The 24,942-nt window shown below is 55.9% G+C and overlaps 1 protein-coding gene across 4 annotated transcripts in view; it reads left to right on the top strand.

The window, feature by feature from the left end:
- Positions 1-3,389: 3,389 nt before the first annotated feature.
- The window catches only part of Gpsm1 (G protein signaling modulator 1), a 27,629-nt gene continuing 6,076 nt past the window's right edge, over positions 3,390-24,942 (top strand). Inside the window, exons 1-11 of one of the 4 annotated variants that reach the window (XM_005346253.2) lie at positions 3,390-3,586; positions 10,874-11,095; positions 11,876-12,011; positions 12,275-12,417; positions 12,769-12,892; positions 13,137-13,252; positions 13,776-13,931; positions 14,742-14,850; positions 15,743-15,866; positions 22,240-22,310; positions 22,982-23,161. In XM_005346253.2, coding sequence (XP_005346310.1) covers positions 3,519-3,586; positions 10,874-11,095; positions 11,876-12,011; positions 12,275-12,417; positions 12,769-12,892; positions 13,137-13,252; positions 13,776-13,931; positions 14,742-14,850; positions 15,743-15,866; positions 22,240-22,310; positions 22,982-23,161 — 1,449 coding nt within the window. In that variant the 5' untranslated portion in view covers positions 3,390-3,518. Of the gene's footprint in view, positions 3,587-6,848; positions 8,338-10,873; positions 11,096-11,875; positions 12,012-12,274; positions 12,422-12,768; positions 12,893-13,136; positions 13,253-13,775; positions 13,932-14,741; positions 14,851-15,742; positions 15,867-17,879; positions 18,136-22,239; positions 22,311-22,981; positions 23,162-24,942 lie in introns of those variants that run through there. The other 3 variants (XM_005346252.3, XM_026777791.1, XM_005346255.3) reach the window with 3 other exon arrangements.

The raw sequence follows: 24,942 nt of genomic DNA, 5'->3' as shown, positions 1-24,942 counted from the left end.
TACTTCTCCACTTACATCTTCCTGTCTCTCTCACACACATCAGTTTGGAATATCTGGCAGAGGCTGTCTAGGTGCCATTGTCCTCAGTTAGACTTGGACTTGCGCTGGGCGGCGGTGGCACACACCTTTAATCCCAGCACTCGGGAGGCAGAGGCAGGCGGATCTCTGTGAGTTCAAGGCCAGCCTGGTCTACAAGAGCTAGTTCCAGGACAGGCTCCAAATCAAAGCAACAGAGAAACCCTGTCTTGAAAAAAAAAAAAAAGACTTGGACTTGGTAGCACAACCAATGGCCTCTGGCCTCTGGGGTAGCCACAGCCCCCTTAAGATCCTGAAGAAACAGCTCTGCTGGGGGAGGGGCCTGAGGAAGCAGCAGGTGGAAGACAGGGTCTAGATATTCATCACAGGGGTATTCAAATCCACTCCTGAACCAGGGTGACAGGCCCAGGACAAGACCAAGTTTAGGCTTGAGAAACCCAAGTCTGGCAGAAGACCTAGAATGAGTCACTACTGCCACCTTGTGCATGACACAGGCCATCAGGTGACGACCACAGGAAGTCATCTGGTGTAGTGTGAAGATGACTGGAGCTGATATGAACCCCCTGGCGCTCACCTGACATGCGGTGATGACAAAGCCACCCATCACCCACCCTTGGCCAGCATCAGTAGGATAGCTATTGGTGATGCCCAAATGGGAAATCGTTTTCTTCCCTCAAATCTTCCAAAGGGAGGAAATACAAGCATTAGGGTTGAGGCTGAACTCTCCATTCCGCTGCTTCCGAATCTTTAAGGGTGGAGGTAACTAGGTTCCTAGCTGTGCACAGGCAACGGAGCGGTGACAAGGGAGGGGTCAGAGGAAGGAGCTCTTTTTCAGGCTAAACAGATATGGGAGGTGAAAGATATACAGACCCCCTCCTCAAAACCCGCAGCTAGCATGCTCCCGGGAAAACGTCCTGTTTGCTTAAAATGAAAAATTCTCCGGATCAGCAGCCAGCCTGCTCTCATGAGAACATCCCATGTGCTTGAGAGAGCAGGATGTCTATGAGATAGGAAGACTGCAAGGCAGGATGTCAATAAGATAGGACATCAACAAAGCAGGTTGACTGCAAAACAGGATATCTATAAAGATAGGAACAGGATGACTATTGCCAAACATCCATGCTGAGAGTGGAAACCATTCATGCCTCCTGCCTCATTTCGATAACCACGCTTTTGCTTCTGTAAACTTGCTTTTTGCTCTTCCCTATAAAAAGCCCGCCCTCCAGTTGACAGGCGCGCAAGTCCTCCAAAAGACTTTGCCGCACGCAGGTACCTGTGTTTACTCAATAAACCTCTTGCTAATTGCATCCTGTGGTCTGGACTCGGACCCCCTGCAGGTACCTGTGTTTACTCAATAAACCTCTTGCTAATTGCATCCTGTGGCCTGGTCTCGGAGTGTCCTGGTTCTGGGGTCTTCATCGGAGAAAAAGGTCCTCTCTGAGGGTCTTTCAGAAGGGGGTACTCAGAGCTAGCAGGAGACAGGCAGAGATGTGGGTGGATACCCCAAGGATCCCTCCTGCCATAAACCCATCTTGCCCTCTTTTATGAGAGTCCCCTAGGTTGAGCCTATTCCCTCATCCCTCACTATATTCCACCTGAAAAGGCCCCTGATGAGACAAGCTACCCTGGCTGTGTAGTGGAGGGCGTGCCCGGCTTGAGGGCAGGGCTTCCCCAGAGTCCAGTACAAGTGTCACAGTGTTCTGATACCAGCACTGTGTGTTGTTTACCAGGAAACATATGCACTACACAGGCTGGGACGGGGTTGGCTCCTTTGCAGGTGACAGAACTGAAACAAAGAGAAAGTAGCTTGTTTCTAGTCACTAGGGACAGAGGTAGCCTTCAAGTTCAGGTCTTTCTCACTCAGAGCCAGAATTGTCAGCCATCATGCTTCAGAGGATCCCTGCAAATATGGACTCTCACAACCTGTGCCCCCTACCCCTGCCTCAAGGAAGAAGGAAATTGGTACGTCTTGACAATTTTGTGGCTCACATATCCCCTTAACTTCGGAACTCTCTAACGCTATGTGTGGGGCGTCTTGGTTTGGTCCCTGGCAAAGCTGGGGACCCACAGGGGATTGTATGGCTGTAGTGTGTCTCTAAGGGCCTCCTAAAGCCAGAAGCTGGAGACATAAGCCCAGCCTGACCCCCAGTGGGCCACAGCAGCTACTTTCATTTGGCGCCCTTTGAGGGGAATCAGGAAGTGCCTGCAGTCCAGGGCCTCCATGCTGGAGACTTCAACAACCGTGGGTGGTTCCTGGCCAGCCACAACACCCACCCTGCCTCAGCCAAGTGAGAGCAAGGCCTGGCTCCTGTGGTCTTAGGGGGAGGTGTGGGGACAGCAGTCAGCCAGAGCCTCCTCGCCCCAGGCACAGATGGTTCTCATTGCTCCTGCCTGTTCTTTCCTCGGAAAACAAACCAGCTCCGGGCCAACAGACCCGTTTTATCTCCTGTTTGTTTTTGTTGCCGGTTTTTTTTTCTTTGCCTGAAGCCACTGTGGGCTGCGCCTGCAGGGTCTGTCTAGGGTGACCTTGGCATGGTGTCCGTCTTCAGGCCTGGGGCCAGGGAGGAAGAAAAGCTGCCTGGGAGGTAGCCATTTGCTGCACCCCGACTCAACCCTGTACTACTGAGGGTCACTGCAACTTTTCCAAGAATGTTGGGACTGGGCTGGAGAGCAGAGCAGAGAGCTAGGTGAGTCCCAGGAGGATTGGTAGATGAATGGTACCAGGCTCCCTGGTGGGCCCCTGGTGTTCTACCAGTATGCTTTCCAAATCGTTGCATTCACAGGTACTGGCAACATGAAGTCTGGTGGTAAAAGCCGTAGGAAGGTAGGGACTTGCCCAGGGCCCCACAGCATCCCCCTCCCCCAGGTCAGGAAGACCCGTATTCTATTCTCCTTAGCCCTGGGTGCATCTGCGCCTACACCACAAGAGGTGACAGGAAAGGAACAGGGTGTGTGTGTGTGTGTGTGTGTGTGTGTGTGTGTGTGTGACAGCAAAGGCAAAAAAGAGGTTTCAACACCTCAAGCCAGAGTGTAGGATGTAGTGATGTGTGGTGTGTGTGTGTGTGTGTGTGTGTGTGGTGTAAGAAAGAGGGATAGCATGTAGGCACTCCAGGGGCTTACCAGGTCTTCTGCCAACAACAAAAAAGGGCATCCAGCATTGCCCTCACTAAGCCTAGGACGCTCCCTGCACTGGACCTCAAAGACAGGGACCCGCCCACCACCCGCCCACCCCCGCCCACCCCGCGGAAGGCGGGACAGCCGCAGTGGTGGCCGGTGGGCGCCTGCCCCTCCCACCCTCCCTCCGCCTGGCGGTGGTGACATCACGGCTCGGGCGGGAGGGGCGGTGGCACCCCAGCACATCACTTCCTCGGCGCCTCGCGCGGACGCGCGGACAGCCAGACGGACGCGCGGACAGGCGGGCAGATCCGCGGGCGGACGGCCGCAGCGCGGGGCGGTGCTCCTGCTCGGCGCGTCCCCGACTCATGGCGAGCCCAGCCCCGCCCGCGGCCGACGAGCTCCCAGGCCCGGCCGCCAGGCGCCTCTACTCCAGGTAGTTCGAGGACCGGGATGGGGACGGGGACCCGAGCGGCGGGCGCGGGCGGGAGGCTGCCGGCCCAGAACAAAGGCTGCGGCGGTGGCGCGCAACGTGGCCGGGGACGCGCCTCCCTAGCTCTACGCAGAGAGCGGTGGGGACGCGGGGCCCAAACATCGGCCCTGCGGTATAGAGGGGCTGGGGGCTGGGTTCTGCCTGCAACCCGTCCCGGTGCCAGAGGGGCTTATTAGGGGGGGCACTCCTCCACCGAGCTCTGCCGGCCCCTGAATAGCCAGAGATGGCAGGGTTCGTTGCCAGAGGAGTTTGCCTCTCAAGCCTGGGACTGCCATGACCCGGTGCTGGGGTGACATGGCCACGATCCAGGCTGTCATGATGGGGCCCTGCCTTCACTAACTATCCCCAGCCTCAGGCCAGTAGGACCTGGGCCTCGGCCAGGCAGGTGGGTGTGCCTCCTTACAAAGGCTTTTGCCTTCCAGGCAGGTTCACAGGTGATCCAGCGGTCTGTGCTCTGTACCCACGCCCACTGGGGATGACAGGATAGCCCTGCTTCTGGCTGCGTGCCTCCCTGGTGACTCCGTCCTTATGAGGGTGTTCCCCATGAGGTGTTGGTTCCAGAAGTGGCCAGTAGCCAGGGTGCTGCCACTTCACCCTGGCCTCAGGATGAACTGGAAGGGCCTGAGTGTTGGGCAGGGTCTGCAGATTGTCACTAGCTCTAGAGGAAGGCCCAGCTCCTTGCTGTGAGCTTCTGACTCCCGCCTCTTCTAACCCTTCCCCAGATCTGGGGCCTCTCTGCTAGGGGCCAACCCTGAAGGCATCTGCCCCAAGTGAGATGGCCTATCTGCTAGCCAAGCTCTGCCCAGTCCCCCCCAAAGATCAAAATGAAGGTTTGGTGGCTGGTGAAGAGAGGCTTGCCCCTCCCCATCCCACTCCGCTGCAGCTCAGAGACAGTATCCCCATTGTGTGGTGTTGAGATCAAGCCTGAGCCCTAGTCTCTGACTCCTGGTTATAGTGCAGGGGTAAGAGGTTTGCTGGCAGCTTCTTCTTGGAGTCCCCCTGGGAATGGAAGCTGTACAGGGTCACATTTACCTCAGGACCAGCCACCTGTGAGGAGGAGGTGCTACGAGGCAGCGTGTGTGTGTGTGTGTGTGTGTGTGTGTGTGTGTGTGTGTGTGTGAGGGAGAGAGAGAGGGAGGGAGGGAGGGAGGGAGGGAGAGAGAGAGAGAGAGAGAGAGAGAGAGAGAGAGAGAGAGAGAGAGAGGCGGTGTGGGGGGGCCACTATTCAAAGCACAGGTCTCCAAGCCGTGTCAGTTGCCCCCAGTTCTCTCTTGTGGTGACTCACTAGGCAGAATCCAGGCCCTGGGTAGCTCTCACTGGTTAGGGACAGTATTCAGGATACTGGTTGAGGCCCTGAGCTCAACCTGGCATCCCTCCAAGCTGAAACCCAAGCTGAGCTCAGAGGGTTGAGCTGGGACCAGATTTAAGCTTGAACAGCCAAGAGACCTTCCCACAGGGCCTTTCAGGAGGCCCATGAGCTCTTTGGTCTCCATGTAGGGGTCCCAGCCAGGCCTGGGCAGCCAGTCCTTGGCTTTGATAGGCTGGGCAGATGTGAAGATTTGAAGCAGGTCTTAGAGAGGGGTCTGAGAAGAAAAGTCTCTGCCATCAGGCCCAACAACCTGTGGCCACTGGAACGAAGAAGAAAGAAATCCATGCGTGTCCTGTTCCCATGTGAACTCCCGGGTGACCGGGGAAGCTTGCATGCTGACATAGGAGCCAGGACTGTGGCTGCTCAGGTACATGGATGCCTAGGTGAACTGGATCCACCGTGTCTAAGAAGTCCTGTGGCTTTTCTGGGTTCATGGCATCCATCTTCCTAGGGGCATCCCCACTCTCACTGACATCTGTCTGAGATGGGGCTGAGGAGCTGAGAAGAGCCACAAATGTGCCACCGAACTACCAACTCTGCGTGGAGTGTTGAGAGGAGCTGGCTCGGAGAGTCAGGGACACTGGGAGGGGCGGGGTAGAGGAGGGAGGCTCTCTGTTGAATCTCCCTGGTCCACTAACACTGGGGCCAGCGCAGGGGCTTGGGATAGAGGGTTCCCAGAGAAATGAACGAGCAGCTAGGAAATCCCTGCAAATCCTCTCCTGGCCTCCCAGCCCCAGAAGGCGGCACATAGCTAAGTGCCAAGACAGGCTGGGAAGGGAGGGGTGGAAGGGGAACATACATTGGGGTGGCCTTACAAAGGCATCCCTAGGTATGGGCAAGTCCTCTGTGGCTGCATGGCCAAGCAGTACTGGCCCCATCCACCCTACCACCTCTTTCTGTGTCTTTCCCCCAGCACTGGCCCGGACAGGACCATTCCCTATCCTAGCCCCAGATAGCACTGCAAACCTGATCCTCGGGTACCTTCCTGAAGCTGAGGTCTCCTTTCCCCTCCAGCAGTTTCCTATTCCCGCCATGCTCCCTCCCAGCCTTTCTGTTTCTTGCTGTCTCCCTCTTTTCCTGGCTGTTGAGGGAGGGTCAGTGGTGGTGCTTCCTTCTAGGACTGAACAGGGGGAGCTGGAACAGCAGTGAGCAAGGGGCTCTCAAGCCTTTGGCCAGGGACCAGTGCCGGGTGACTGCTCTCGGTGAAGGAGGCAGGACAAAGATCAGGTAGCTAGAACTGGAGAGCTAAGGGGCCAGCTGGTTGTAGGTACCACAGGACACCAGGAGCCTTAAGGGGACAGGCAAGTGAGATCAGAAGGCCAGGGCGACATGGGCAGAATGTGTCTGGTCACTAGGGAGTCAATTACTGCTTCAGCAGCTGGGATATGGCAGGCAGTACCTGGTTCCCGGTTGTTGTGATCTGGCATATTTAAGTGGAACGGTGCAGGACTGTGATCTTTTCAAGTGGCTCGGTTGGTGACTCGGCTTGGGATCAGGACCTCAGTGTGGAGGTGGATCCGCTGGGGTGGTGAGGCGAAGGATTGCTGTTTACTTGTTCAGCAATAGGTCTGTCTAGCCAGATGACAAACCCCGGGGAGAAGTTGCTCACTCCCAGGGTTGGGGTGGTGAGGCTGGTGGGAGACACTAAGATCCGAACCCCTTATGACTTCGATCCAGAACTTCAGGGGTAGGAATTCACGTAGCCCTTGGAGCAGGCAGGTCTTTCAGAGGCCTCAGATAACCCAGCATCTGTTTGTTCAAATGGCTGTAGCCTCTGGGCATATGGACACCTTGACAGGTGACAGCTGAGCTGTCCCTTGTCGGTCTGCGAGGTGATGTGGGAACACAGAGGTTTCAGGAACTTCTCTGCCCAGCCACATCAGTCTGGCTGGCCCCAAGAGGACAGGAGAGAGTGAAAAGCAAAGCGGGCATGTTAGTGAGGAGGCAGGGAGGCCCAAGAGAGCCCCCCCTGGGTGGGGGTTCCGGGCTGTACTCTGATACTCTTGGCCAAGGTATTCCATGAATGGAACCCCTGTCTCTACAGAGCCTCAGAGCAGAACTGAGTTATCCAGGGTCTGGAAGCCCTCTCCACCCTGGAGTTTCTATCTCCAGGACTAAGAGCTCAAAGTGCTGTCCAGTCTCCTGTGACTGCAGCTATACCCCTTCGCTGGGTTCCATAGCCAAAAGGCATATAGCTTGGCTGGACGGCTTCCAGGGGTGGTCCTGTCATCACTGGGATAAGGCCAAAACGCGGCAGTGGTCTAGCGGAAGACCTCTGAGAGCCCACCAGCACACTGCCCCCAGGCACTGGATTGGGCCCTCATCCTGTGGGCCTCTGTCCATAGGTGGGCATTGGTAGCTCCCCTCCATTCTTGGAGCCCCTCCCTTTGCCCTGGACAGGCGAGAAGGTGTCTGGAAAATTAGAAGTTAAGAGGAAAATCTCAGCTTCCCTGGAAGCAGCCTTTGCAGACCCCTCATGGCCCTATACCCTGGTTAGATCTGGAACCTGGAGCTTACCTTAAAGAGCTGGACGAGTGTAACAGCAGGCAGGAGTCCTGCAGGGTGAAGAGGACTCCGTGTTCCAGGTCAGATGAGTTGCCCATGCCAGGATCCAGGGCAGAACAAACGCCAGGGGCTGGAGAGAGTAAAGAGGCCAAGTACCAGCCTTGTCCAGAGTCCTAGCTTTGCCCGGCCGTGGGACAGGCTCTCCTAGCTGGCATTCCCGGTGGTAGGCTCCGGCTTCCTGCCAGCCTGTGTCAGCACATGGTGGGGTGCAGAGCTGGATTTCGGGGCTCTCATGCACTATCCCTACCATCTTTCACCTCTAGTGTTGCCAACGGCAGCTATGTGCAATCCTAACACTCCTGAAGTCCCTGGGTCCTGGGTCTGACCTGCATAAAAGTTAACCAAAGGATTGGCGCCATGCTTGCTGCCCAGCCCCCAAGGAGGACAGAAGGGCAATAGAGGATTACCTCAGGCTCCCCGCCCCACCCCTATCTACCATCGTGCTCATCCATCCAGCCTGAGCTGCCCTTGATCCTTCCATCCACGTCATATCCAGGGAAGGAGGGAGGTGCTGTTGAAGAGCTTGGGGTCTCCTGGAACCCAGCTTTGGAGCCTAAGATTGGCACATCTCCTGGGACCATAACCAGAACTCTGTGATGCAGGCTACCACCATGGAGGGCCAGCCGTTGGCCCTGAGCTTGGCAGAGAAGGCTGTGTGCAAGGTGGTCTATGGTGCCCCTCGCCCCCGCCCCCTGCTACTGCCTGTGGGCCTGGAGCTGTGGCTGTATGTGCAGAAGATGCGCAACCTACAGAGAAAGAGGTGGGGACCAAGCAGGCGCCAGGCTTCAGGGCTGGGTGCCTGGGTGGGCCCAGGCATGATTTGGGAGTGTCTTGGAATCGGGGAAGGACAGGAACCTGCAGAGAAAAAGGTGGACAGGTGACAGGTGTCAAGGTGGGTGCTTGGCATGGTTCAGGGGTGTCTTGTGGGGAGGGGCTCTTTGTGTCGTGACCTGAGCCAATTCTCTGTCTGGTACAAAGTAACCACATTGATGCCCCTCCTGGCATATTCTCCAGGGCTTCAGCCCCTAGCTTCTCCCAAACTTTTCCTTTCTGGGTGCCAGATCTCTGGACTAGGAGGATGGCAGGGTGGGATGGCAGTTCCCCCCAATCAGCAGTACCCCCATGTAGATGACACTCGGGTACAGTCCTCTAGAAGGACGGCAGAACGGAGCCGTATCTGGCTGCTGAGAACCATGGGGCAGAGACAGATAGGCCTTAATTAAGAAGCCAGAACTTGGCACTGGCCACAGGAGAGATGATGTCTTGTGGCTGGTTGCCACGGTAACCATGCCTCTTGTGGCCAACGTGGCATCTGATGGCCTTTCCCTGAGGGCTTGGTAAGGTGGCTGTTGGGCAGTTCTGCAAGTGTGGATGGGAGTCCCTGAAATAGCAGGGTAGGTGAATAGCATAGCCCAAGGGCCTGACTTCCTGGTGTCAAGGCCACTGTCTTTCCCTGACCTGGCTCTGGGAGGAAATAGAGAAGTAGGGGGTGGGGAGAGAATCCTTGAGCCACGGTTCAGCCAGAAGCCCATTCTCCCTGATGCCAGGTGTGTTTGTAATGTCCTGCATACCCCTTTCTGATTATGTCACCGTCTTCAAATGTCACTCCTGGGCCTCAGCCCTGGTAAAAAATGTCTGGACTGTGTGGAGAAGGGGCAGGCCTCCACAATCTCCCTATGGCAGACAGACCTGACAGACCCAGAGAGTGACCCTCACACTGAACAGGGTCCTAGCTGGCACAGCATGGGTGTGTGGTAAGCAGACTGGGTGATAGCCAGAGATGCCCTAGCAAGAAAAGCCCAGGCTGGACCACGAAGGCGCTACGTGATAGCCAGAGATGCCCTAGCAAGAAAAGCCCAGACTGGACCACGAAGGTGCTACCAGAAGCCTGAGAGTCAGGAGACAAGGTCTTGCCCACCCATCCTGAGAATTCACGTTCCATTCCCTGGGCAGAGTGGAGACACCTGATCTTCTGGTGGACAGCCAGTGGTTGGCTTCTGAAAAATCAAGGACCTTACAAGTGGTGACTATACTACAGAAAAGAAGTCATAGGTGCTGTAAGCTTTGGGATAACACTAAAGGGACTTGACACCGTAGCGTGATTCCCAGGATACTGGCGTGTGGGCACGGGCAGGGTGGAACTTAGAGCACTCTGAGCCCAGGGATGGAGATGTGTGGGCCAGCTTCTCAGGGGACCGTTGGCTCCACCATCTATTCACATGACAGTCTTATCTTAGGAAAGTTCAAAACACTCCATTTTCTTGATAACACAGAATACAGAGACTGTGTTTTGCAGTTTGTGTCAAAGAACCTTTGGTTAAAATGCTTCGCGTCTCTGTCCTTGATTTTTCTTTTCCTTTTCTTTCTTTTTTTTAAAGATTTATTTATTTATTATGTATACAACATTCTGCCTCCATGTATGCCTGCATGCCAGAAGAGGGCACCAGATCTCATTACAGATGGTTGTGAGCCACCATGTGGTTGCTGGGAACTGAACTCAGGACCTCTGTAAGAACAGCCAGTACTCTTAACCACTGAGCCATCTCTGCAGCCCCATTTTTCATCTCTTCCCTGCATCGCTCTGGATTTGACTGATTCTCATGACACAGAGGAGAGGACAGCATCTTGGGCAACAAGGCACTTGAAGTTGACCTAAAAATTATTCAATCAGTCCTGGTGGTGGTGGCACACACCTTTAATCTCAGCACTTGGGAGGCCGAGGCAGGTGGACTCTGTGAGTTCGAGGCCAGCCTGGTCTACAGAGCGAGTTCCAGGACAGCCAGGACTGTTACATAGAAAAACCCTGTCTTGAAAAAGCAAAAAAACAACAAATTATTCAATCAGAGCTGGGTCAAATGCTACGTGTCTGTTATTCTAGTTTTGGGGAAGGCTAAGGCAAGAGAATTGCTTGGGCCTGGGTAGCACAGAGTGACTCTGACTCCAACAGTGAAAAGTGAAGCCCGGCAGTGGTGGCGCACACCTTTAGTCCCAGCACTTGCGAGGCAGAGGCAGGCAGATCTCTGAGTTTGAGACCAGCCTGGTCTACAGAGTGATTTCCAGGACAGCCATGATTACACAGAGAAACTCCATCTCAAAATAACAAGAACAAAACAAAAAAGATGTGGTCAGGGCGAGCTGAACAGCTGGGGCACTGTATCTGCTCGGAGGCATGAATTCCCAGCAGGCGTATCGGTGAACAGAGCTGTGGCACAGGCAACAGCTGCTGAAGCACACTGTCTCTGTTGTGACCACAGAGGGTCCCAAGGGACAGGCCGTAATACTCCTTCTTTGCCCAGGATGGAGGCGTCCTGTCTGGAGCTGGCACTGGAAGGCGAGCGGCTGTGCAAGGCGGGGGACTTCAAGGCAGGTGTGGCCTTCTTTGAGGCCGCCGTGCAGGTGGGCACTGAGGACCTGAAGACACTGAGTGCCATCTATAGTCAGCTGGGCAATGCCTACTTCTATCTGAAGGAGTATGCCCGGGCCCTGCAGTTCCACAAACATGACCTCCTGCTGGCACGGTAAGTACTGGAGAATTGTGTCCTGATGGCACTAGCCTGGTACCCTGCCCTTGAGGAGGTTGGAAGGTGCTGGTCTCTCTGAGCCTGGAGAGCCCAGCAGGTGGCCCTGACCTGGAAGGGGCATCTGGGGGCCTCTTAGAGGTCTGTATTCAAGTCAAGGTGTGTGTGTACACATGTCTGTCCATGCGTTGTCTGGCCACCTGTGCCTGCTGGGACTCTTTCTCCCTGAGCCTATGTCTCTACCCCTATAGCTGTTCCTTTTCTGTGGTCTTCAGTTCAGATTTACTCCTTCCTTGCCATCTGTTAGTGATCTTGCCCCCAGGGACTCCCTGTTCTCCCTGTGAACTTTAACCCCTTAAAGGCCTATGATCTTCCTCCTGCACACTGCTCAAATTTCCCACCATTCCTGAGTTTCTACCCTGATGTCTCCAGTCTTATCCAACCTCTGACTGTTGTTTTCTACTGTGTCCTACAGAGCCCTTCCCTTGTTCCACATTAAGCCCAGCTCCTTATTGAGACCTCAGAGCCACCCCTGACTTCCTAGATGGGGATGGGGGGTTTGGGGGAGCAGCCCATCCTCCCAGCCCTGCTCACCAGGGAGCCCATCCTGGCCTCAACACTTGGTCCAGATCTGGTGCTAGTGGCCTGAACAAGGGTTTGCTGATGGATGTGTCTAGCTAACTCTGTTGCCAGGCCTTCACTAAGGCTTTTTTGGCCCTTTTGCTCAGCTCAGGGCCCAGCTAGACCCCTGCCTGCTCCTCATTCCTTGCTGCCTTCTAGGGCCATTGGCGACCGCATGGGGGAGGCCAAGGCCAGCGGGAATCTAGGCAACACACTCAAGGTCCTAGGCCGGTTCGATGAGGCCATCGTCTGCTGCCAACGACACTTGGACATTGCCCAGGAGCAGGGGGACAAGGTGGGTGGTTGGCCCCTTGTATGTTCTGCCCTTCCCATTCCTGCTGGGGCTCTTAACCTCAAACATTAGCAGACAGAGCAGTGGCCCCGGCCGTCTCTGCCACCCAACTGGCAGAGGATAGAAGGGGTAGGGAGTAGAACCGGGTTTGCCCTTCCACAGGGACCTAGCAGGCCAGGGGACTGTACAACCCCTGCAAGTGTACTTCGGGGTGAGTTCTCTGGGGGACTATAGAACATGCCCTCATACCCTGCTGCTGCCCACAGGTTGGGGAGGCGAGGGCCCTCTACAACATTGGTAATGTGTACCACGCCAAGGGCAAACAGCTGTCCTGGAATGCCGCGCAGGACCCCGGGCACTTGCCACCTGATGTCCGCGAGACGCTGCACAGGGCCTCTGAGTTCTATGAGTGAGTGAATGGGGAGGCTGGCATCACGGGGTGAGAACTGCTGGCGCCAGGCTTGTCTGAATGCCCCTGTGTTCCGCAGACACTTCTTGAGCCAATATGTGCCAGGCAAGGAACCGGGCAGGATCCCAGACACAAAATATCCCCACATACATCAGCCCTAATGCTTTATGGCCACCCTTCCCCTCCCACACACCTGTCTGACAAACCAGGCTGAGGCTCAGATGTCACCCTGAGCCACCCTGTCTTCTGGGAGGACCCCTCAGTACTTTCCGACCTCAGGGTGGGGGGGAACTGTAAGCTACTTTTCTGGTGTTTGGAAGGGCACAGCTCAGACAGACTTGGTCCCCCTAGGAGGAACCTGTCCCTGGTGAAGGAACTAGGCGATCGCGCGGCCCAGGGCAGGGCCTATGGCAACCTGGGTAACACCCACTACCTGCTGGGAAACTTCACTGAGGCCACAACCTTCCACAAAGAGGTGAGTTGGGCCTGGGTGCTGGGGCAGGGATGCTACAGCAGGAAAGCTTAGGGTCACCCCTCAGAGTCCTCAACAACCAGGCAACTCCACTGATCCCCCAGCTCCTGCTGTATTTGGTCCTGGAGTTCCTGTTTGCTCCCCTGGACACCCAGATCAAATCAGCACCTTGGGCAGGAAGGCATCCCTGCCTGTATGTCTAGGGTTCCAGGGTTATGTGGTAATCTGGGATTGGGTCTGTCTGCAGCGCCTGGCCATTGCCAAGGAGTTTGGAGACAAGGCGGCTGAGAGGAGGGCCTACAGCAACTTGGGCAATGCCCACATCTTCCTGGGGCGCTTTGATGTGGCTGCTGAACATTACAAGTAAGCCCTGGGTGCACTGGATGACAGGCTACACAGAAATGCCCATCCCAGAGGGCAGCCCCAGGGTGCACTGACCACCAGGCTACAGAGATGCCCCTCCCATGCTCCAGGGGGATCACTCATCACTTAGTATTCCCAGGAGCCAGTTGGGGACCCTGGCTGCTCTGAAAAAGGCCAATTCATGAAGCTCAAGGTGTCCCTGACCTCTGCTGAAGTATTTACTTAGTCAGTTGCTTCCTGGGTAGAGGGTGGCCTCTAGACACAAAGGAACTTCAGGACTGGGCCTACTGTGGGACCTATGTGTTCATCTGTGGTTCTGAGCTGTGGACACTCGGTCTTGGCTCCCCTGTGAAGTGTCATCAGCTCGGTGATCAGTGGCCTTACCCATTCCTTAGCCTAACCCACACACCCACACACATCTGGGGCTGCAAATGAAAAGCTATGGCCACTTGAAGAGAGGTGTTCCGGGGAGGAAAGGAGACACTGCCACCCGCCTAGCTACTGACTCTCTCATTCTGCACAGGAAGACGCTGCAGCTGTCCCGGCAGCTCAGGGACCAGGCAGTGGAAGCGCAGGCCTGCTACAGCCTGGGCAACACCTACACGCTGCTGCAGGACTACGAGCGTGCTGCTGAGTACCACCTGCGGCACCTGGTCATTGCGCAGGAGCTGGCTGATAGGTGTGTGTGCCAACAAGGCCTTGGCCGGGACCGGCACAGTGACGGCCTGGGTGTGAGTCCCTGCTCCCCTGCTAGGACAGCGAGGTCAGAGCAGCCTCCCACCCAGGCCCTGGTGGGGGGGGGCACACTTTAAGCAAATAGGTAAATCCAAGGCTTGCACAGGCCCTTGACAGGACCTGGGATGGAGGAAGGTTTTTTCCATCACTTAGACCTGCATCATTCTCCCCATGGCAACATAAATCTCATGGCCTCCGATTCTGAAATAGCAGCCTTAGATGCATATCTGCTGTACCAGGCAGGGTCTCAGGGCCACAGGCCTGTGGCCAACTATAGTGTGGGGGATTCTCTCCAAGAGCTGCCCTATCCCCAGGACTTTTTACCCCTTGGAGGGGCAAATAATGGAAGTGTCCTAGAACTAGAGACAGTGGCCGTACAAGAGTGGGAACTGCTAAAGTCATGACTCACTTGGGACCCCGGTGAGGGAGCATGGAGCAGGGGATATTACCTTGCTGGCCACTAGGGGGCGAGCCAGGCTTTGAGCAAGAGGACCCAAAGGCTGAGCCCTGAGGGCTCTATGTAGGTCTCAGCTGGCCCCAGGGTAAGCTGGTCACAAATTCAGTTGATCAAGTTAATTCTTTCAGCAAGAAAGAATAAAAGTGCAGCTGGTTGTGTCCAGGGCCCATGGGCCCCTTGGGCAGCGGAGGAGTCACTGTGCTGTTGGTACCTTGTGTACCAGGGTTTGGAGACCGTCAGGGACTTGGGGCTACAGGCAGTCCTGGGTGGCAGGTGTGATTGTCTAACCTTCTGCAGGGTGGGAGAGGGCCGGGCATGCTGGAGCCTGGGGAACGCCTACGTGTCCATGGGGAGCCCCGCACAGGCCTTGACCTTTGCCAAGAAACATCTGCAGATCTCCCAGGAGGTGAGCTGGGCCCACTCCCCTAGGCCTCTGCTGGTGCCTCAGCAGCCTGTCATATCCTTCTGGGGGACCCCACTGGCCTTTCTGAACGTTGGGTCCCTGAATGAATAATGGCCACGCATGTGTACAGGGGTCAGTGGATCTATGGAGAAGCAAGGACCTGTTTCCCACCCTTGGAGTGCTGGTGTCCCCTGTGTGGGGGACAGTGTTGGATTGTGGGGATGCTGGGAGTAACCTCTTGGAGGGGGACCAGAGAGACAGAGGTTCTACTGTTCAGGAACTCCCTGGACACATCCCTAGGAAGCTGAGTCTCCCTCCTCTTTGCTCAGTCACCTACTGTGGACAGTGCAGAGATATCCCAAGAAACCTGCCCTCCCTAACTAAGGGTGGGCCTCAAGGCCCCACAGCATCAAAAGGAGCTTCTTGGGCGCCCAGGTTCAGGTGGGAGGAACAGAAGAGAGCCTGTCTGAAGGTCCCTCCACAGGGTGACCAGGCCCCCATCCCCAGAAGTGCACGCAGAAGTCACCAAAGACTGTGGCTCCCTGTGTTCCTCATGTTGGGCTTGTATTCAGAAGGGCCCCACTGATGGAGCCTAAGAGACTGGCCCCTGGGGTTGAGACAGGTATAGCCCAGGGCAGGGACAAGCTGACCGCTCACAGGGTATCTCCCAAGACTCTGAGTACTTCTAGGGTGGGCTAGAAGCCATCCAGAACACCTAGGAATTGACCTCTAGAATCAACTTTTGCTAGTGGGGACTGGCTGTCTAAGAAACCCAAGATCTGGGGTCAGCCTAGGCTGTCCGGCAGGCCAAAGATGGTTGCTGGAGCCCTGTCATCACCACCAGAGCACAGTCCCAGGCCTCACCTGTCCATCTACCCACCCCTGCTTGCTTCAGATCGGAGACCGGAACGGAGAGCTCACAGCTCGCATGAATATTGCCCAGTTGCAGCTGGCACTGGGCCGGCTGACAAGCCCAGCAGCAGCAGAAAAGCCAGATCTGGCTGGCTACGAGGCACAAGGTGAGTTCTGGTCCTGAGGGCTGGGGTCTGCTTCTTCGTGGGCTCTGGCTTCAGCCTGAGGGACAGTCAAAGCAGCATCCATCCAAGCAGGGGTATGGCAAGAGAGAAAATCAGGGGAAAAGACATAGGGTTCCATCAACAGGACTGACCCTTGGTTCAGGGAACAGGTCTGCCAGAAAGGGAGGCACCGACAGCTGCTCCGTAAGGGGAGACCACTGCCCACTGCCCCGGGGCGCTCACAATGCTAGGAGAGAGACAAGTGAACACAGAACTGTGTTGCACTGTGATGTGGGGGATAGACAGGGTGTCCAGAGTTCTGGGGCGCAAACAGACCCCACTGGGGCAAACCAGAGATCAGGGGTAATTTAGTTGTTACTGTTCTGTTGCTGTAAAGAGACACCATGACCCAGGCAACTCCCATGGGGAAAGGCATTTAATTGGGAGCTTCTTTATGGTTTCAGAGGCTTCGTCCATCACGGTGGGGGAGTGTGGTGACAGGCAGGCGGGTGTGGTGGGCCCTAAGAGTGCACACCTGATCTAAAAGTTGTGTGTCCAGCAAATGGATTTGGCTGGGCTTTTGATTTGAAGCTCTTGCTCTTGCTTTGTTTTTTTGTTTGTTTTTTCAAGACAGTTGTTTCTCTGTGAGGCAGGGACTGTCCTAGAACTCCTCTCTCTCTCTGGCCTTGAGCTCACAGTGATCCACCTGCCTCTGCCTTCAGAGCACTGCGGTTAAAGGCGTGTGCTACCACCGCCTGACTGATGTGGGCTTTTGAAACTGCAAAGCCCACTCCAAGTGGCCATACCTCCTCCAACCTAGGACCAAACATACAAACATAGCCTTTAACAATAAGCATATAGGGGCTGGAGAGATGGCTCAGCGGTTAAGAGCATTGCCTGCTCTTACAGAGGTCCTGAGTTCAGTTCCCAGCAACCACATGGTGGCTCACAACCATCTGGTGCCCTCTTCTGGCCTTCAGGCATACACGCAGGAAGAATATTGTATACATAATAAATAAATAATTTAAAAAAACAATAAGCATATAAAAATAGCCTTTGAGGGCTATTCCCATTCAAACCACTCCAAGGGGAAACTGAAAAAGGTTAGTCAGTAGCCAGGAACACCAATGTCAGAGGGATGGTGGCCCTGAGACAGCGAGGACCTGTGGTCACCTCGAGCCCTTCCCTCCCTGATCCTGGTAGCACCACACAGCTAATGGCCAGAAGGCAGGAAATGGCTCCTTCCCAAGCAGCCTAGCAGCCAGGGTGTCCATCATCCTGCTCTATAGGAGGGGCTTCTGGGAGGCTGGAGGGAGCCAGTCAGCGCCTGCCTGGAGTACTAATCAGGCAAAGCCATTTCAGTGACCTCATTCAGACTGATGATTGTCCCCTGCAGGTCAGACACTTAGTGAATGGAAGGACAGACTGTGCTCCACAAAGCAAATACATTAATGCGAACAAAGGAGGGGCATGGCGGACGCAGGCTGCTCTGCTGAGTTGGCTTCTGGAGGCTCATAGCTGCTCCCTCCCCCACGTCCCATTTCTTGAGTTTGCCAGGAGTGGAGCCCCAGCTATTCATGGGTCTTTTCCCAGGGGTACCCACTGACTCCAGCTCTCAGGATGTCGAGAAGTGATACTTCTTGCTACATGAGAGCCCCTAGTGCTTCAAACCTGGGAGTTTTCAGAGTGGCCCTGGTGTGGAATAGGAGGCTGGGGACAGAGGAGAGGAGCAAAGGCTTCTGGGACCCTCAGCCGTTCCATGGGCGAGGGATGCAGCGGTGAATGGGGTGGGATGGAACTGGACGGTGTGTGCCCATGGCGGGGGCTTTCCTGGAATAAATATCTATATAGAGCTCTTAGCACAGCCCCCAGCCTGTGTACCCTGAGCAGAGCTGGGCAGCTTCTGGAAAGAGTCCCACAGAGGCGGCCAGCTCCTCATCCTGACTCTTTTTCCTCCAAGCTAAGGGAAAAGGGGGGGGGGGGGGAGTAAGTCACGAGTGAATGGCCAGGGACAAGGCAGCTCTGTCCTTCCCACATTGGCTTCTCTGCTCTGCCCTGCCTGCCAGACCCTTCCCAGCTGGGGCCCCCGGAAGTCTCCTCCCCACAGGGCTACTTGCGGCCAAAGGCCCGGGCCCTGGACACTGGAGAAGTTTATCCTCCAAGGAGGACATCAGGGAGAGGGAGCTGGTGCCCTGAAGTCCTGGGATGCAGCTGCTGAAGGCAGGCCGGCACTGTGAGAGTCTGGGTGGCCCTGAGGGAGACCCCCACTCAGGTGAGCAAGGAAGGAGTAGGGTAAGGAAGCCAGGAGAAAGCTAGACACAGCTGAGACACTTGAGGAGGGCTAGCCCTGCCTCCTAGAAACTGACCAGGAGCTAGGCAGGTGCTTACCCAGTAGTTCTGGTTCGGGGGGCTCAGTGGACACCCCAAAGGGCACAGACCCAGCAGGATTGGGGATAAGGTGGCCTCCTGGGCCTGGGGAATTCATTCTGCTAGGGCTGGAGGGTAGTCACAGCCAGGGGAGCTGTGGCCTTCCGTTGTTAGACTCAATCTGGTGTGGTATTTGCGTGTGGGTGTGGCCTGTGGGACTGTAGCACAAGGCACTCATTGTGGCCTTGTGAAAGTGGAGTGATTTGAGTGGGCTGTGGGGGGAAACACGCATTTGGGCTTTGGGCAGTGATCCATGTGTGTTTTGAACTGAGCAGTGTGTGTTTGGAACACGGTGTGCTCTGTAGGTGTAATGGTGGCCAGCGGGCTCTAGGCAGGAAAAGGTTCAGGTTTTCTCTCCAGAGCTGATTGACGTAAACAAGGAAGACAGACCCCTTTACCTCCCCTTGGTGGTGTCTTCTCAGCCAGCAAAGCAGCAGCCCCAGACTGCCCTAGTCGGTGGGGCACTACCCTGCCTGCTGCTTCCGCTGCCCAGTCCCTCTGGTTGTGTGGCTGTCTGAGACCCTTATAGCATACTTGGCTATTCTGCCCATGCCACCCAGAGTGCAGTGGTATGGAGAGCATTCAGGCGGAGTTTCCGAGTGACCTTTGGATGAGCATGCAAGGAAGAAAGGAAGTTAGCCCTGACCCCTGCCAGGCATGATGGGCCTGGGCTACCCAGTGCACACAGTGACATGGTCTGTGTCCTTCTCGTCCTCTGGGCCCAGAATTGTGGTATGAACATGGCAGCTCACTTTGGGAAATGCATTAGAGGTCCTTCTCCCCTTCACTGTCAGGGATGTGCTTTGTGCTTGGTGTGGTATCTGAGGGGCGGTGTAGGCTGTGGGCTCTAGCCTTAGCCCTGGTTGCCATAGTCCTGTGTGTCACTGACCCATCTGGGAGGCAGACCTGCTGAGAGTGACAGCCGGGCAAATCGCCAAAGTGCCGAGTCTGCTGCACAGATATGTCTGCAGCCGTGGAGAGGACCTACGGACCTGCAGACTCAGTAGACCGGAAGCAGATCTAACCAGGGGCTCACTGTGTTCCCTGGCGTGGAGAAGACACTAAAGGGTCAGGTGAGAGACTGACGTAGGTCTGCCTGGAAGAAAAGAGCCAGTTTTTATGTATGGAGGTAAAACTACCACTAGCAGCCACCATGAACAGGGAATGGGGTACCTTCCCTTGTAGGGAAGGCTAGAACAAGGAACACACATACGTTTGGATGACTTTCCCTCAGACTTAGTGGTCAGAAGCCTTCACAAGACAGTAACTGTCCATCTTGTGTGGGTGGACGTGTTAGAGAAGTTTCAAGACCTTGTACTATAGGTGGGGCGGACAGGAAGCTGAAGGAGGGGTTAGGGTCTGAGGCCTCGGTGGAGGTTTCTCAGCCAAGGAAGCCTGGCTGTTAGTACTGGCCGTACCTGACCTTTTTGACTCTAGACAGAGGATTCATTTAGCTGGGTCCAGTGGGCCTCTCCCTGTCTCCAGGAGGATGCCCGTCCTGAGCCAGCTGCGTGCTGTGGTTCAGAAGGACTGCTTAGTCACCACCACAGCTTGGGTCCACCCGTGCAGCATCGCAGGAGAGGGCCCTCTCTGCTCTTCAGAGAACTCATCCTGGGCACGTGGGGACCCGGATGTCTCCATGCTCGTGTGTTAGACTTTCTCTCCTAACCCGGATACAGAGTGGGCACCAAGTGGCCCATGGCTGCTGTAACTGCCCCTGTGCCTGAAGGTGCAGGGGCTGTGTTGAAGACAGGAGAGACAGTGGTGGGGTTAGAGCCACGCCTCTATGTGTCACTTGTTTGTAGCCTGTGTGTCGCGCCCCCACCCTCACCCCCCAACCTTACGTCCTTCTCAGTGGCTTTTCCTCCTGGGATGTTTTATTTCTGAACCACTTGAGGGCAGGACACAGGTTGTCTCCCTCAAAAAACCCATCTTGGCCTGGCGGTGGTGGCGCACGCCTTTAATCCCAGCACTCGGGAGGCAGAGGCAGGCGGATCTCTGTGAGTTCGAGACCAGCCTGGTCTACAAGAGCTAGTTTCAGGACAGGCTCCAAAACCACAGAGAAACCCTGTCTCAAAACAAAAACAAAAACAAAAACCCATCTTGGACAGCGGATGGAGTCACACATCCCTTTCTGATGCACTGTGCTTTCACTGAAGTGTGGTCTGGAGCCATCTGACTAAAGGCCTAGCGACCATGCTGGAGACCTGGCTTGCCTTGCAGTAACCCCCACTACTCCCCATCATTTTGATTTTTGAGAATACGTAGCCAAGGGTGACCTTGAAGTTGCTGCTTTCATGAGTGCAGTGCTGACCACTTTTTCACACAATGCAACAGTGGCTAGGTCAGAGGGTAGCGGCCAGTTTCCCACACCTGTCCACCACTGACGTTCACTCAGTACCCCTCCCCCTCGGTGGTGAGCCCTGTAGGGCGATGCTCCTCGTTGCACCCCCTGCCTCACAAGCCCCTCCCTGGATATGCATGCACTGTATGATATGCTCACGAGCAGTAGGTATCCAGCGCCTGTCCGATGACTGAAGGATGCTTGGCAGACCCAGCAAGGGGTGGGAATGGTGGCAGAAATGTTGGGCTGTTAATGAGGTCCTGTTCTCTGCAGCAGGCCAACAGGTCCTTTGAGAACTGGTACATCAGGGGCAGGAAAGAGGCTGTGTCTTCAAATAGCCAGGCTCACTACACTCCTCTCTCCCCTTCTCAGGGTCTGGGTCCTCCCAATACTGGTCCTTACCCAGTGTCCCCCTTGAATTGTCCATTTGTGGCTTGGCTGACCTGGCTGGCTCTCCCAAGACCTAGGCCTTGCAGGTAGTCAAAGCAGCTGCCTGCCACGCACACCGTGCCCCTGTGTCTGCGCTCTGTGCGCTGGCACCCAGTTACCGAGCTTCGGGCAAGGGGCTGGAGGTTAAAAACAGACACACACAGACAATTTTTTTTTTTGGACAGTGACACGGGTCATCCTTGAATGCCCCAAGACTGCCCCCTTTATTGTGTTCAGGGGCAGATTATATAGAGATAGCCACGCCCCAGCCAAACCCACCAGAAACCACTCTCCTGCCATCAGGAACTCCTGAAGGTCTCGTGCTCAGAGCAGCTGTAGGCACTCAGATCAGGGGATTACAAGAATTCAGGATCTGGGGTCTCACTGCTCCTAACAGCTGCCCAGACCAGGCTCACTTTCCCAGTCTCCTTCCCATCACTGACGGTGCTGGGAAAGACTAGGGTGAAGTAGCTCCCGACCCCACCTAGAAACGAAGGTCAGGGACCCCTAGGGCTGTGGTAGCGCTGAGCAGTATGGGGTCAGGTAGTTGCTCCTTCCCTCCCAACTGTGGTTGTGGACTTGAGGGCTGGTGATATGTGGGAGCCCAGAGCCTAGTTCAAACCATCTGCCAGGCTGTGCCCCCGCCCCCCAGGTTGTTCAGTGTCCAGAGTCCCCTGCAGCAGGACTGCCCTGAGACACGTCACTGCTGCTCCAGTCTGGGTGGCCCACATGAGCCCCAGGGACCCAGAGGTTCCTCTCTGTCTCATCCCCATGTGGGTGCAGAAGGTCAGTTAGGGAGCTCAAGCATGGCTTCATGGAAGGGATGCTGTGGATTACACAGTCTGCCTTCCAGGAAGAAGGGACGGTACATGGGGCATTGCTTGACAGGGAAAATCCCTTGTTTGTTGGACGGGGGTGGGGGGGACACCAAAGCTACCCCTGCTACATCCTTCCCAGGGCCACATTTGTCCTTAATCCTTGCCTGCCTTGTCTGGTGCCCACAGCCTAGTTTTTTACACGACCCAGTGGACACTCAGAGACTATATTTTCCCTGCACAAGAGGGGATTTATGAACTCTGGCCCCAGGGCGCGGTACCGCTGTGTTCTTGGTCTCCCGGGTCCCTTACTTGGCTGGTGGTCTCAAAGCTCAGACTGATGGGCTGTGATCTCTTCCAGGAGCTAGACCCAAGAGGACACAGAGGCTGAGCGCCGAGACCTGGGACCTGCTGCGGCTCCCCCTGGACCGGGTGAGCTGGGGATCAGGGCTGGTGGCCCAGGGCCTGAGGAGCAGATGGCAGTGGAGACATGGTCAGCATGTGGGCCCTAGGTTAACGAGCCCCGTGTGCAGTGTTTGCTGAGCTGTCAGCACCCTCTTAAGGGCCCTGTCCCCTGGGAGATAAATGTCCCTCCTCCAGCAGTCCGAGACCCTACAGCGAGCCCATCTGTCATTATTCCCCTGTAGGTGTTCCAACTCTACCCTCTGCATGAGCTTTCCCTGGGTGGCATGTCCAGGGTTCCTGTCTGCTCCCTGCCACTGGCCCGAATCTGGGGCAGGGGACACAGCTATTATTGTTGGAGAAGCTGGTGGGTTTTGTCAAACCTGGGGGGACTAGTATGGGTATTATATGGCCTGGACTCTCTGATCTTCTAGTTATAAATAACCCTTGGGGCATAACATGAGTTCAAGCTCAGGAACACCTGTGGTCACCTCTGTTGCCTAGCATTCGAAGGCTGACATTTAAGGAAGATGGCACTCCTCAAATGTTTGTCTGTGCCCTCTCTGCTTTGTATTCCATCCTTCAGAGATGGAGTCCCTACTGTGTGTATCCAGGAAGGTGGGCAGCTGGGCCAGCTGCTGAGAGGAGACTTTGGTTTCCAGTTTCCTTGGCTCATGTCCAACCTGCCTTTCCCTCTCCAGGAGCAGAATGGAGACACCCACCACACAGGGGACTGGAGGGGGCCAGGCAGGGACTCGCTCCCCCTCCCCGTGAGGAGCAGGAAGTACCAGGAAGGGTCAGATGCCATTGAGAGGAGACTGCGGGAGGGCAGCCACTCTCCACTGGACAGCGCTGACGTGAGGGTCCAGGTGCCTCGCACGGTAGGTACCTCCTGAGTTGAGGGAATAGTTGTGAACACGGGGCTCTCCCTTCCCTTTCTCCCACCTTCCAGCCTATAGCCTGGGGTGGGGGTGGGGTCAACACTGAACCCATTACTAGGGAGGCCGAGCTGTAAGCTGCTGGGCCCTCCACCTGGCCTTGTGCAGTTCAGGCACTCTGTGGGGTACAGAGCTCATAACTGCACCTCGGGGAGCCCCCATGGGCACTCCAGGTCAGCCTTCCTGTAGACAGGCTGTGTCTCTGGGCCTAAGTTTCCACCTTTGACACCAGTCTTCAGGTGACCTCCCTCTGTATCACAACCCCTTCTTTGCTTTATTGGGACCCTTGAAACTTGGCTATACAAGCTAACAAAGCTGGACTATACAGCTTACTTCAGAGATTCAGCCTACTTCTGTACCTCAGCAGTCACCTTAGAGGCTCCAGAGTGCCTGGATACAGGGGCTCTAGTGGGGGAGTCGTCTGCTTCGAGCGCAAGTGGTACAGCCTGTACCCCTCAGAGTCTAAGAGGCCTCCTGGGGAGTGGTGGCCTTGAGCTGAGGGTCGGGAGAGGTGGCTGGAGATGAATGGGAAGTCCCCAAGCTTGCCCATAAGGCAGGTCCCCAAAGAAAAGACCTTAGTACTAGCGGCAGTTCAGTGTGAGAGGGGGCACATGCGCTGTCCCTGTAGTGGGGGAGTGGCATCATGTAGGGGGACATGCTGGGTGGCCAGTGCACAGCTGTGGAGCCAGGTGTGGAAGGAACAGCAGGGAGCTAGCATCTGCCCAGTTTCCAACAGGTCTGGGCTGGGAGGTGCCACCTACTCCAACTGGGCTTAGCATTGATCAAAGCTAGACTGGAGACCTGGTAGGGGGTTGCTGTGGTCCGGCAGGAGCCGACAGCACAGCCTGGATGCTCAGATCTGAGAACACTCTGCATTTCTGGCAGCACACAGAGATGGTAAGATGGGAAGTTCAATGGCCAGTTACCAGACTGGTGGCCAGCAGGTAGAGGGTGGGGCCTGCCAGGGCCAGTAGGTACCCACTGTGCCTGGGCAGTATCTCCAGGCACTGGGAGCTGGCAGAGGTCCAGAGGCAGAGAGTCTGTATTTAAGCTTAGAAGTCCCTGTGGAGGGCACTCAGGTCTTAAGGCTCTAGGAAGTAGCTTACAACACCCTCACCCTGCCACAGGCTCTGGCGGTCTGTGCTGCGTAGGGGCCTTGGTTATTCTTAGTGCCTGGAGCCCACCCTTCCTGCCGGGGCTGCTCCCTTCAACCCCACGCTCCAGCCCACTTTATTCCAATCACAGGGAGGCTTTGGAGGGGAGCTATGAAGGAAACACATAGCCTCTCATCCATGGGGCTTAGAGGAAGGTTGTGGTAGAGCCAGGGGGCCACCGTGCAGATGTCAAGGGCTGTCTAGGTCAGAGTGGAGTCCACCTGGGGTGGCCTCAGGAGCAAAGCTGAGGGAAGAGAGACTGCTTCTCCCAGGGGCCCAGATTTAGCTTTGGAAGGAAGCCCAGGGGCCAAGGGGTTGGGTGGGAAAGGGCTTTCAAATAAGCTGTCCACCCCCACAGCCTTTAGCTTGCCCACCCACAGGCCTCAAGGGGTGTGCTCTGTTGAGCTGGGGGAAGCCAGCTCATTGTTGAGAGAGAGGGGGGGGGGAGGGAGGGCGCTTTTACACTCGTGAGCTGCAGCAGGGAGGGTGGGTACTAGGAGAGCCCAGCCTTCTTCTCCCTGGAGCCTGGAGAGAGAGAGAGAGAGAGAGAGAGAGAGAGAGAGAGAGAGA

The sequence above is a fragment of the Microtus ochrogaster genome, chromosome 4 (assembly GCF_000317375.1).
Source record: "Microtus ochrogaster isolate Prairie Vole_2 chromosome 4, MicOch1.0, whole genome shotgun sequence".
Lineage (NCBI taxonomy): Eukaryota > Metazoa > Chordata > Mammalia > Rodentia > Cricetidae > Microtus > Microtus ochrogaster.
The sequence above is the reverse complement of the archived record's forward strand: the minus strand, read 5'-3'. Positions and strand labels throughout refer to the sequence as shown.